The following is a 12,896-nucleotide window of genomic DNA, read 5'->3' as shown; positions in this document are numbered from 1 at the left end:
AGAGCGGCGCGGAAACCCATCAGCAGCGTTGGAAGGGCAGCCACCCAGTCACTGGTATCGTGCGCTTTTAAGGCAGCTTTCAAAAGACGGTGGAATTCCTCGATCAGTCCATTCGCCTGTGAGTGGTACGGAGACGTCCTGATCCTCTTGATTCCCAATAATTGGGAAAGGGCTTGAAATAAGCTGCTTTCAAACTGTCGTCCTTGGTCGGTAGTAATAACAGTCGGACAACCAAATCGAGTAATCCAGTGGTCATAGAAAGCCTGTGCTACTGTGCGTGCTGTTATGTCTGGTATGGGTACTGCTTCGGGCCATCTAGTAAATCTATCTATCATAGTTAGACAGTAATAATTATTTTGAGAAGGAGGTAGGGGACCAACAAGGTCAAGGTGGACGTGATCAAACCTCTGTGATTGGTCTGGAAACTTCATTAACGGGGTTCTAGTATGCCTGCTTACTTTTGCTTTCTGGCACGGAATGCACTGCCGTGCCCATTTCGTGCAATCTTTGCGGATGGAAGACCAAACAAACCGTGAACATACTAACTTTGTTGACGCGCGAATGCCGGGGTGAAACAAATTGTGCAAGGTGGCAAAAACTTTCTCACGGAATGCCGGAGGAATGTAAGGGCGGGCGTTACCTGTTGACACATCACAATATATCGGTAAGCTACAATTCGGTAAGGTAAGTTTTTTGAGATGTAGAACTTTTGACTCTTTAAGTAATGTTTGTAATTCTGGGTCGATTTCTTGCATTTTAGCGATTTCCTTAAACAATTTAGTCGATAGGGTTAGGCATGCTTATTGCTTCTATACGCGAAAGTATGTCGGCAGCGATATTCTCCGAACCTTTTATATGGCGAATTTCAGTGGTGAATTGTGAGATAAAGTCTAACTGCCTAGCCTGACGAGGTGAACACTTATCCAAACGCTGTCGGAATGCATACGTGAGCGGTTTGTGATCGGTGATTAAAGAAAAGTTCCGTGCTTCCAACATATGCTTAAAATGCCTAATAGCAGCATAAGCTGCCAACAGCTCTCGATCATACGCACTATAGTTCCTTTCCGCCTGCGAAAGCTTTCGTGAGAAAAATGCGAGAGGCTGTAAATTTCTATCAACTATTTGTGATAGCGTTCCACCGGTCGCGAAGTCTGACGCATCAACCTGTAAAACCAACTGGGCATCTTTCTTCGGGTGTGCCAAAAGAACAGCATTAGCGATTAGCTGTTTGCACTTTTGAAATTCACTCCGCTCTTCCTCAGACAAATTCAGGATTGTCTTATCATTTTTCTTAGCCCCTTTTAAATACGAAGTTAAATGTATTTGATTCTGGGCTACGTTGGGTAAAAATCGACGATAAAAATTTAAAAATCCTAAAAATCTCTGCAAATCTTTTACCGTTTTCAGAAGTGGGTAGTTAAGTATCGGTTCCACTTTGTTCGTCAGAGGCTTGGTACCATCTTTATTGATTATATGGCCTAAAAAAGATATTTCCGGAACGCCGAAAACACATTTCGAAGCGTTAATTGTCAATCCATATGAAGTTAATCTTTCAAAAACAGTACGTAGGTGAGATTTATGCTCATCTTCCGTATCACTAAATATCAAAATATCATCTAAGTAGAGGTAGGCGAATTTTAAATCTCCAAGAATTTCGTTCATAAACCTTGAAAAGGTTTGAGCTGCTCCGCACAGTCCGAAATTTAAAAACGGAAATTCGAAAAGACCAAATGGGGTGCAAACTGCAGTTTTCGGTATATGATCCAGATGGACTGGTATATGATGATATGCCCGAACGATATCAATTTTTGAAAAAATTGTCTTTCCGCTAAGCGTATTATTAAAGTCTTGTAAATGCGGGATAGGGTATCTGTCGGGTTCGGTGCACGCGTTTAGTTTTCGGTAGTCTCCTACTGGCCGTATGTCGCCTGAACTTTTAGAAACTACATGAAGAGGTGATGACCATGCTAATTTTGATGGTCTACAAATACCTTGATCTATCATAAATTGAAATTCTTTTTTTACTGCTTCGTATAACTTAGGGCTTAACCTACGCGGTTTACTGTGCACAGGAGGACCGTTTGTTTCGATGTAATGAACCGTACTATGCTTTACTCTACCCGAACCGGATTTTAACTTCAGTACTTCCGGAAAGTCTTTCAAGATTCTGTGATATGGTGAATCACCAGATATTAACTTTACCGAAAAATAATTTTTAGAATCGGAAAGAGAACCAATACGAGTTAATTTCGTAGTATTATCGATAAGCCTACATCGTTTTAAATCGATTAAAAGATCAAAATGCCTTAAAAAGTCGGCTCCTATTATAGGCACTGGTACATCGGCGATTAAAAACTTCCAAGAAAAGTTTCGTCTAAGTCCTAAATTCACAGTTAACAATTTTGTTCCATACGTAGAAATTCTGGAATTATTTGCGGCAAATAATTGAAGCGAATCAGGATGCATTTTCTTAAACTTAGAAGTCGGTGTCACACATGAAACATCCGAGCCCGAATCAATCAAAAAGTTTAAATTTAATCTGTTATCGTAAACATGTAAACGACATGAATGCGCGACTGCCGATGAATTTCGATCGACAGCCGCTACTACTAGTTTTCCTGGGCCGTAGTGTTCTGAGAAAAGGAACAAGGTGCTCGACATTTTCGTGCATTATTACCGAATCGCGAATGAAAATAACAATAATTGTTCACACGCTCTCGGGAATGCCCACGCGAAAAACTACGTGCTGTGTTATGTTGATCCCGGGGGAAATTATTCCTCGTTTTTCCGCGGGAGAGTCGTTCGACTTGTTTACTTAGGGCAGAGATTTCACTCCTTAAGGCCTTAAGCTCCTCGAGGGGGGCACCAGAATCGTTAGGGTTTCTGGGGGAACTCGCCGAAGCTGCCTGGACCGCGAACACGCTGTTGTTCGTTGGCGTGTGCACTTCAGCTATCTTATCAGCCATTTTTGCTAAATTGTCTAAGGATTCCGAACTTATTGATAAAATGGCATGCACCTCGGAAGGTAACCTTTGCAGCCATAATGATTTTAAAAATTCGTCAGTTATACAGTTTCCACCTAATTCTCTCATTTTTCTCAATAAGTGAGATAGTTTGTCGTCCCCTAAATGCAATTCAGAAATAAGTGTGCGTATTTGCTCGCTTTCCGAATCTGAGAATTCTACTATTAACCTAGCTTTAAGAGCATCATATTTAGCCGTCGCTGGGGGATTAAATAAAATATCTGATACTGCGGAAACAGTTTCAGGGTTTATCGAAGAAACCACGTGGTTGTATTTTGTACTATCGCTACTAATCTTCGCTAAAGCAAAGTTACTTTCAACTTGAATAAACCAAAGTTTAACATTTTTTTTCCATAAAGGGGGAATTTTAACTGCCACGTGTGAGATTTGTGGCTCCTGAACCGCCATATTCGATTCCTCGTTGGTTTGGCCTTCCGATCCTGGCATGGTTGCCAATTATAAATATATCGTAAATCGTAAACTTAATGTTTTGCACTATACCTTATCAAAACAGTATCAATTTAGAATAAAATAATGAAGACATTCAATATCTCAATAAAAGTGTGAGCACAAATATTACCCAAAGATCAATTGTAAACAATCAATAATTAAATTAAAACTATAATTTTAGAGCAAAACATATCACAAAAACATAATTAAGACCAATCACAGATAATTAAAAAAATTTGACCACATACCTGTAAATCCTCCTTAAGTGTGATAAACCACGTGTAATCCGTACGATAAAATGAGGAGGAAATAAATAGGGTGGAGTCTTTATCAGTCATAAGGAAGAGCATTGGCATCAAAATAAGGCATATTTTTAGTTTTTTAACAAAGATTGAGACAGATAGTCATTAGGGATCGAAACAGAAGGAGCGAAGGACAGGGTCACCAATGATGTACGTGTGAGTAACACGTGCATACGAAAATATCCCTAACATTAACTAGGAAAGCCGAAATCTTAGTTAAGATAGACATGTTACAATTAATAATCAAATTTAATAGGGAAAAGTAACAGTTGCCGGGTACATTATAACGGCTTAAGAAATTCAGAGCACAGTACAGATGCAAGTACACAAGTTCACATATCTCGGCGAAAACAGAGATGCACACATTTGTTGAAGTAGTTCCACTTGACTGCCGGGGAAAATTCTTCTCTCCCCGTCAGCCTGTAGGTTTGCCAAATGGGTTTACTGTTTTGCCAATTGGCGCTTTTTTTTCAGTTTTTAAGTCAGTATCGCCTGTTTGGCGCTGCCGCTGCAAACTGTAATATTAGGTTCTTCACTCGACGAAATTTGTAAGGATAGGTTCTTTGTCGTGTTTAAGTATCTAATGATTCTTTTAACAGCATTCCAGTCCTTTTGACGTGGATTATTACACCTTCTGCTGAGTATGTGAGTTGAAGCTGTGATATCTGGTCTTGTGATAGACGATATATACAAAAGACTTCCAATAGCTTGGTGAAATTTATCATTTGAAGTTAGGAGATTTTCTTCCTTGTTTAGGTTATAATAGTTCGTTTCCATTGGTGTGCTGGCGGGTTTCGCTTCTTCAAGCTGAAATTGCTTGACAAGTTGATTTATTTTATTTTTCTGTGATAAGAGATAACTTCCATCTTCCTTGCAATTTATTTCCATGCCTAAGAAATATTTAGCTTCACCAAGATGCGTTATTTGGTAACGTTTCTTTAAATCATTAATTGTTTGAAGAATTAGTCCTTCTTCCGTAGAACTTATTAGGATGTCATCAACATACACTATTAAATTAATTCTTTTATCACGAACCACTTTTGTGAAAAGACACGGATCTGCTTTGCTTTGACTGAACCCCAGATTCTTCAGTGTATTTTCAATTTCTGCATTCCAGCACCTAGCTGCTTGTTTGAGACCATAAATCGACTTCTGTAATTTACAAACTTTATGTCTTTCTTCCGGAACCACGAATCCTTCTGGTTGTTCCATATATATTTCTTCTTTTAAGTTGCCATACAAAAAAGCTGTTTTAACATCTAGTTGATGTACCTTGGCATTATTATACGCTGCCCATGCTAAGAAAACTCTTATCGTAGTGTGTTTCACTATTTCACTACTGGTGAAAAAGTTTCATCATGATCACTGCCGTATTTTTGAGTAAATCCTTTGGCTACTAAGCGTGCTTTGTATTTTATATTTTTACCAGTTTCATCATATTTTGTCTTAAACACCCATTTGCTGCCTACTGCATGTTTTCCTGGTGGTAATTCTGTAAGTTTATAGGTTTCATTTTCTTTTAGAGAATGTATTTCTTCTTGCATAGCCTTGATCCAAGCTTCTTGTTCACGTTTTGGTAAGTTTAGAATTTCTTCAAAGCTTTCTGGATCTTTAATTTTAAGTAAGATTGATTCTTTGTCTTCTGATTTATAAGAGAATCTTTCCGGTGGGACCCCTTTGGTTGATCTGCTAGAAACCCTTCTTTCTACATTTTCTTCACATTTAATTAACTCTTCGGAACTTTTTGAATCTTCTGTAAAATCATCGCCAAGAGATGTTTCTTCATTATTTTCTTCATCATCTTGCGAGTTATTGAAGTGAATTAATTCTAAATCTTCAGCATTATTTTCTGCAAGTTTGTCAGGTAAAGACGCATTTTCTGAAAATTTAACAGTTCTACTTACTATTATTTTTCTTCCACCTACATAAATCCTGTATCCCTTACTTCGTAAATCGTATCCTACGAATATTCCTTCTTCGGCTCTGTTGTCGAATTTACGCCGTTTTTGTTTGTTCACATAATAAAATGCTGTACAGCCAAATACTCGTAAGTGACTTAAGTTTGGTTTTCTACCATTCCACAATTCATATGGTGTTCTATCTGTGGCTTTAGTTGGTAACCTATTTTGAAGATATGCAGCAGTAGCTGCTGCTTCAGCCCAGAATCCTTTCGGTAATTTAGAGTTTATTAGCATAGCTTTAGTCATTTCTATTAAAGAGCGATTTTTCCTTTCTGCGACGCCGTTCTGTGCCGGACAATAAGGAACCGAAGTTTGGTGAAAAATGCCGAGTTTCTTTAAATAATTTTCAGTACTTTCGTTACAGTATTCTGTACCGTTGTCGGATCTCAGAACCTTTATTTTCTTTCTAAATTTATTTGTTGTCGATGCAACATACTGTTTAAGTTTCTCGAATACTTCATCTTTTGAAGTAATAAAATAAATTTGAGTATAATGCGAATAGTCATCAATGAAAGTTACGAAATATCTTTTCCCTCCTAAGCTGTTGACTTCAATTGGCCCACACACATCTGTGTGCACTAAATCCAGTGGATTTTTAGATCTAAAACTAGTTTTGGGATAAGGTGTTTCAGTTAGTTTCGCTTTTACACAAGTAGAACATTCCACGCTATGAGTGCATTTGCCAAGTTTAATGCCATCTGCCAAATCATTTTTCTCAAGTGTTTTTATGGCATCTATATTTCTGTGGCCTAATCTTTGATGCCATTTTAGTATACAGTTCGTATTTGAACATGAAACATTATTAGCTAAGTATGCTTTCTCATCAATTGGGTTTACGGTCAATTTATATAAACCTTGTTGAGCGTTGCCGTCGGCTACGAGTATATTGTTGCGCTTTATGTAACACTTATTACTATCAAATGTAACAATGCAACCTTTATTGGTAACAGATTGAACAGAAAGTAAATTACTATCTAAACCTGGTACATACAATACATTTTCCAATTTTATTTGTGTAACCTGACCCTTTAAGTTTTGAACTTTAAAATAACCTTCACCAATACCATAAGAATTTAATTTAGCACCATTGGCTACAGTTACTATTTGTTTATTAGAGTCATTTAACTGATAGAAAAAATTTTTATTACTGGTGGAGTATGAGTGGAGGCTCCTGAGTCGATAACCCATTCTTGCGTTTGCGTGTTTTCATGTTTATTTTCCACTTTTAGAACTTGATTAAACTGAATCTGCGAATTTTCAGTTTCAATACTTTTAAGATACTTATTTTCTTTAAGTTTTGTTATGTTTTCTACACTTTGCGTATTTGCTATTTGGCATGCATTACTTTTATAATTTTGAGAATAATTTCTTATTTTAATATTATTTACATCTGTTTTCGGGGAAGTTCTAGCGTTGCGTTTTAAATGAAAACAGTCATTTATTGTATGGTTATTTCTCTTACAATAATTGTGTAACATACTTTGGTTTATTTTCGCTTTTACTTTTTAAAGCAACTGAATCGTACTTTTGAACTTTCTTAGTTTCCACACGTCTACAATACTCATCTATTAGTTTGTTTTTAACATATTCTAGCAACAATTCAGCTTCCGATTTACTTTCTATTGCAGTTATTAAGGAGTTGTATGAATTTGGTAAAGAACATAGTAGTATTGCTATTTGGTTACTTTCTTTAATTTCTTCACCTATACTACGCAGCTTTTCAGCCAATTCTAGTACTCCTTTGATATGTTCCTGCATTTTAGAACTTTCATTATATCTAATGGAATATAGTTTTCTAAGAAGAAATAACTTATTTGTTAAATTTACATGTTCATGGACACATTTTAACTTCTGCCAAACTTCTTTTGCAGTTTTACTATGTAAAACATGGATAATTTGCGAATCCGAAATGTTTAGACATATTAAAGCTTTAGCTTTACGATCATTCTTTAACCAAATATCAGTATCAGTTTCCGGTTTTTCTTCGAATACTACATCATCTAAACCTTCTTTTATTAGAAATTGTTTTATTTTAAATTTCCATACTGAATAATTTTCATCTGTTAATTTTTCTATCCAAATTGATTCTTTTAGAATAGACATTATTACTTGTTACAATTATTCTTATAAACTTTGTAACTAGTATTTTCAACAAAGAGTTTTAACACTTTATGCCCCTGGAATCTTACAACATTACAAAATTTCAATTTCTCAGTCTCATAATCATTTGTTGGTTGTGCATTAGCACTGAAGGCGTAATGAGTACGTTTCCTCAAGCACAGAATTAAAGAATCATAAGTCAAAAATTTTAACTACGAAATCTTTATTTAATAGGATAATTTTGCTTAACTTAAGCATAACAAAAAAGTAATAATCTTCACAGACATTAAAATTGAAGTATTCAAAAGAATAACTTACAGAGAATCATCATCAGTCCTAAATCACCAGGCTTACCTATATTAGGCAATAAGAAAAATAAACAGGAATATACTTTGCCATAGTACCTGAAAGAGAAGAAAGTACTACTGGATTAGACCTTTGGCCAGCTACAAGTAGCTAGGGTGAAAATCAAATATTCTGCATTGCACACGAGCTTTACTTTCTCTCGCCAATATATACCTTGGCGCACGTTCGTTTCGTATGCCTTTCGAGTTTCATTATGCAAAATACCTAAATTTATGCTAACAGTTATATCTTCAGGCACATCACTGAATTCTGTTTCATTCTTCATTATTTTTCCATCTAGATTGTTGATATACTGCATTTTAAATGACTTTTGAATTGTGTCAGATTTAATTTCATTCCATGCTTTTATTATCCATTCACATGTTATTTTTAGACTGGCATGAGGCATCTGGCCTCCCTTTGTAAATGTTTTTTCACCTTCTGACAGCCATGTATTCCACTATGTTTTAAATCTTTGAAGGAAAATTTCACACTGTTTTTGTCCACCCATACTTTTTTGTGAATATGAATGAAAATGCCATTTGGGAAATTACATTTTGCCATCATATCTTCAAATTACATTTTGCCATCATATCTTCAAATTACATTTTGCCATCATATCTTAAAAAATAAGTATGGATTTTAATTTTGTACCATTCACCGAGCAGGAAAGCACTACAGTGAAGTGAGATTTTTTGTGACCTTTGTTTTTATATGAACCTTTTTTGTTCCCTTTACATCAATTGTTTCATTTCCTATCATATCAAACATTACTGGAGTTTCATCCATATTTTCTGTGTGTGACAGTAAATAATTTTTTTTTTGCCTTTTATTGTCTTTGTAATATACTTATGGAAACTTATCAATTTGCTATCCAAATCTTTCGAAAGCCTTTGCAAAATTTTTATTCTTTCTTACAGAACTAAATTTTTCCATGCCATAAAGCAACTAAAAATTCAAAGTAGCTTAAAAGTTTTCACTTTCATTTGCATTCTTTTTCACCCAATAAGACAAATAAACATATGCTGTTTCTTGTTACAATTAATCCATTCTGGTACTTTTCTATTACTTAGTCTTCAAAACTTTCTTGGAGGATAGGCCATTTTGTTACTTTTTTGTACAAAGCACATTTATTCTTTGGAATATTAATTATTGTGATTTCATTTTTCTTCCACTCATGGATGGAGCTTTCACCAACATCATTCCTTGTTGCAACAGTATATCCATTTTTTTTCTGCAAACTGACCTTTTCCATTTTCTTCTGCATATAAAATCACCTTCCTTTTCTTACTTACATCATAGTGAACTTGTCTTGATGCCATTACCGATATCTTTGATGTTTAAGTGATTAAAAAAAAAAGCATATACAGAAAAGTTCCTAAATACCTGTCGACAATGACTGCAATTGAGGATAGATTGAAAACTGAAGATAAGCTGTGGATTGTGATGAGTCATCAATACGGGTGGCCAGAATGGACAGGTACCTCATTTGAAAGGGGTGGAATAAGCTACACCCGATTTTAAGTAGCAATAATACTGGAAAAAAAGTGCTGCTTAAATTCGAAAAAATATGGTATATTTGTATTGGCATTCCAGTTTAGCTTGGAATCTTCGTGAAATATACTTATGTTTAACTCTCTGAGTAATGTGACTTTTTGATTTGGTTATGAAGAACTGCACTAAATTTGCATAATTAACTGTTTTAGTCTGTTTTCATAGATGTTCATACATTGAGATAATATGTACATTATTAAATTCTTTAAACAGAAATTTTACTTTTCTTTTAAGTAAGAAAACAAAATATTTTAAATAATAGGATAATATGTGCCAAATGACATTAAATCTCCTGATTGGATAAAAATGGTCATATAGTGAAATGAAGTATATTATAATTATTTCAGCAAAAAACTAACCTTGATATATTTATAAATTTAGATAACAAAGTGATTAAAACCTTCCAAAATTAGAGAAATCACATAGTCTGTTTAAAATTATAAGTATTTGAATTTATTTGGCTTGTCAAATGCTAAAGTGAATTTTTTATTTTGTAGTGCGTTGCATGATGTATGGATTTGGAGATGATCAGAATCCTTATACAGAATCTGTTGATCTATTGGAAGATCTTGTAATAGAATTTATTACTGAAATTGTAAGTAAAAAAAAAAAAAAAAGTACACTTCTGTTCAGTATTGTCAGATTGTGTGATTTTTCGCAAATGTGGTACTTTTGGCAAATCTGTGCTTCTAAAATATATGTGTGATTTGTTGAATTTTCTGTTGCTTATTTATTTGTGTTACTTTTTATTACATTAGAAATTTTACTATATCGTAAAATGTGTACATGATAAAATAATGTATTTATAGAAATTAATTGATAATGAAAAGCAATAATTTATTTATGCCTAAATGAAAATTGGCCACTAGCAGTCCTGTGATGGTGGAGCATGACTACAGGTACACTGAGTTTTCAGCACTAGCTGCTGGTGTTTTCATGGGTTTGACTGATTACTTTGCTTAATATTTTGGTGATCTCTCAGTAGGCTTGCAGAGTTTAATTAAGAGTATAACTGCTGTGTTAACTAAATAGGAATTATGAGTAACATGAGAAAATTCAGAACCATCTTTCAAAATCCTCGGTTTAAAGTACCCGTGATTGAGAATTTGTAAGAAAGAAACCTTACTGCAAGACGAAAACTTACTACAAACTATCTATAAGTATGTTTTGAGGATATGAACTGAGGGCACATTAAAACTGATGAAGCACAGTCTATCTTTAAACCACAAACAAAATTGTTTACAAATCTTGTCTCATAATAGCTGAAACTGAAAGAATGAACAGCATAAATCAGTTTGACTTGAAACTTTTTGTATTGTATTTTGTTGTGCATGCTCTTGATCCATCAACCATTTGAGTAACATTTAAAAAAGAAAAATGTCATCATATTCATTATCTGTGTGTGTGATTATGGCAAAGCCTTACGAAAACGCCCATGCAGCCAGCCCGTTCGCGGGATTCGAACCTCGGACCAAACTACCAGTGTTCAGCGAATTTACTGCTCGGCCACTGGTGGGTGCCTTTATTCATCATTTGAGATTAATGTTTACACAGAGTGAAATACAGAGCATTTATGAGAAAATGATAATGGTTGTAATTATAATAAATATTGATCATAATTATAGTAAATGGAGTATTTGAATCTGATTTTTTATTTTTCAAAAATTTATCTGTTTATATTTTTTTATCACTACTTTATTTGCTTTATTAGTCCAAAAAGAAACTGTTGTGCTTTCTGATTAAGTGGCTAGTTGTAAAGTTTTGATTATAAATCTGAAAATTTCATTTATTTCTATTCTCTTGTTATTTATTGAGTATGTGTGTGCATTTGTGAAAATGAAAAATATGACTGAACTTCAAAATAGTTCGATAGTTTTATTTTTAAGGAACACTTTTGCTTTGATATTACAAGCATGTCTAATTAGTTGATAAAAAATTGTTAAAAATACACAATCCAAGCAATATTTGAAGCCTATTTTTCAAATCTTCAGTGTATTGCTAAAACAAAAAGTATGAATTTACTTTAAAAGGGTGGGGTACCTTAAAATTGCTGTAATGATACATTACTTTAAAATAGTTAAGAAATATTTAAAAATGGTTTTCTGTAATATTTTTATTTTTTTCATTTTCAAGTTGGTTGAAAATTTCTAAAATATTTGAAATTCTTAACTAAATTTTTAAGTAAAATAAATTAAGAAATAGGCTAAATAAAAGCAAGAATTGGGTTTTTAACTAATTTTAACTAGAGAAATTTCAGATTATATTATTTTCTATTAAATAATAAAAATTTCTAAAATTCTCTTGAAGAGTAATTTATTTCTTACTCCAAATGGCTGTTTCTGTCGACTTCCTCTTCCTGAAGCTGCACTTCGGTGACCTTTGATTTGCAATGCAGAAAACAGGCTGAGAACACCTGAGATGCGTTGCAATAATATATTCCCAGTTTTTTCCCATAGTTCCGAAAGGGGGTAGCACAGTTAAACAAGATTGTCCTGTCTTTAACTGATTCTTCACTCAGTTGAGGGTAAACGGGCCATTAACTATAAGAGTAAACAGTGATTATCCAGTCGCTACTAAATAGGACTGCATGATAAAAAGTTCACAAAATAAAATTTGGACTCCCTAAAAATTTTACAGATAAAAATGATATGATTAAATGTGAAGTTACAATGATATTAAATCATGTGGAAGCAAAATAGTTAAAATTTAACTAAATTATTTGAAACCTTGTTTTTAATTCAGTGCTAAAACAGTATTTCTGATTAGCTGCACAAAACTTTTCATAATCATAATATGGTACATTTATCTCTTTCGTTTAAACAAAAGTTCAACTCCAATTCTTTTCTGCATATTAAATTCATTATGCACAAAATTTTCTCGAACTGTTAAATAATTTATAATGTTATAATAATTATTCTCTGAATATGATGCAAATTTACATGCAATTTGTACTCTTTTTAGTTTTTTGTAATTAGGGAAAGCAGTGTAACCAATATTATTCCTAAGATATAACAAAATATGATGGCTGCTTTAAGAATAATTGGTGACATCAAAATAAACTATTCTAGATTTTATGTTCTCTCCTCTAAATTCATCTCTTCTCCCAAATTCGAGATCTTTCCATGTTACATAACAACCTAAAATTAACCATTCACAGATTA

The 12,896-nt window shown here is 33.9% G+C and overlaps 1 protein-coding gene across 2 annotated transcripts in view; it reads left to right on the top strand.

The window, feature by feature from the left end:
* Taf13 (TATA-box binding protein associated factor 13) overlaps positions 1 to 12,896 on the top strand; it is a 43,528-nt gene that overhangs the window by 20,100 nt on the left and 10,532 nt on the right. For both annotated transcript variants that reach the window (XR_015043002.1, XM_085823519.1), the window contains exon 3: positions 10,233 to 10,330. Coding sequence is in view for 1 of the 2 variants with exons in the window: in XM_085823519.1 (XP_085679645.1) it covers positions 10,233 to 10,330 (98 nt within the window). In the remaining variant the exon portion in view is untranslated. The remainder of the gene's footprint in view (positions 1 to 10,232; positions 10,331 to 12,896) is intronic.

Source organism: Stegodyphus dumicola, chromosome 9, assembly GCF_044657685.1.
Source record: "Stegodyphus dumicola isolate Sdum_Otavi_A_Nest chromosome 9, ASM4465768v1".
Lineage (NCBI taxonomy): Eukaryota > Metazoa > Arthropoda > Arachnida > Araneae > Eresidae > Stegodyphus > Stegodyphus dumicola.
This window is presented reverse-complemented; position numbering and strand designations above follow the sequence as displayed.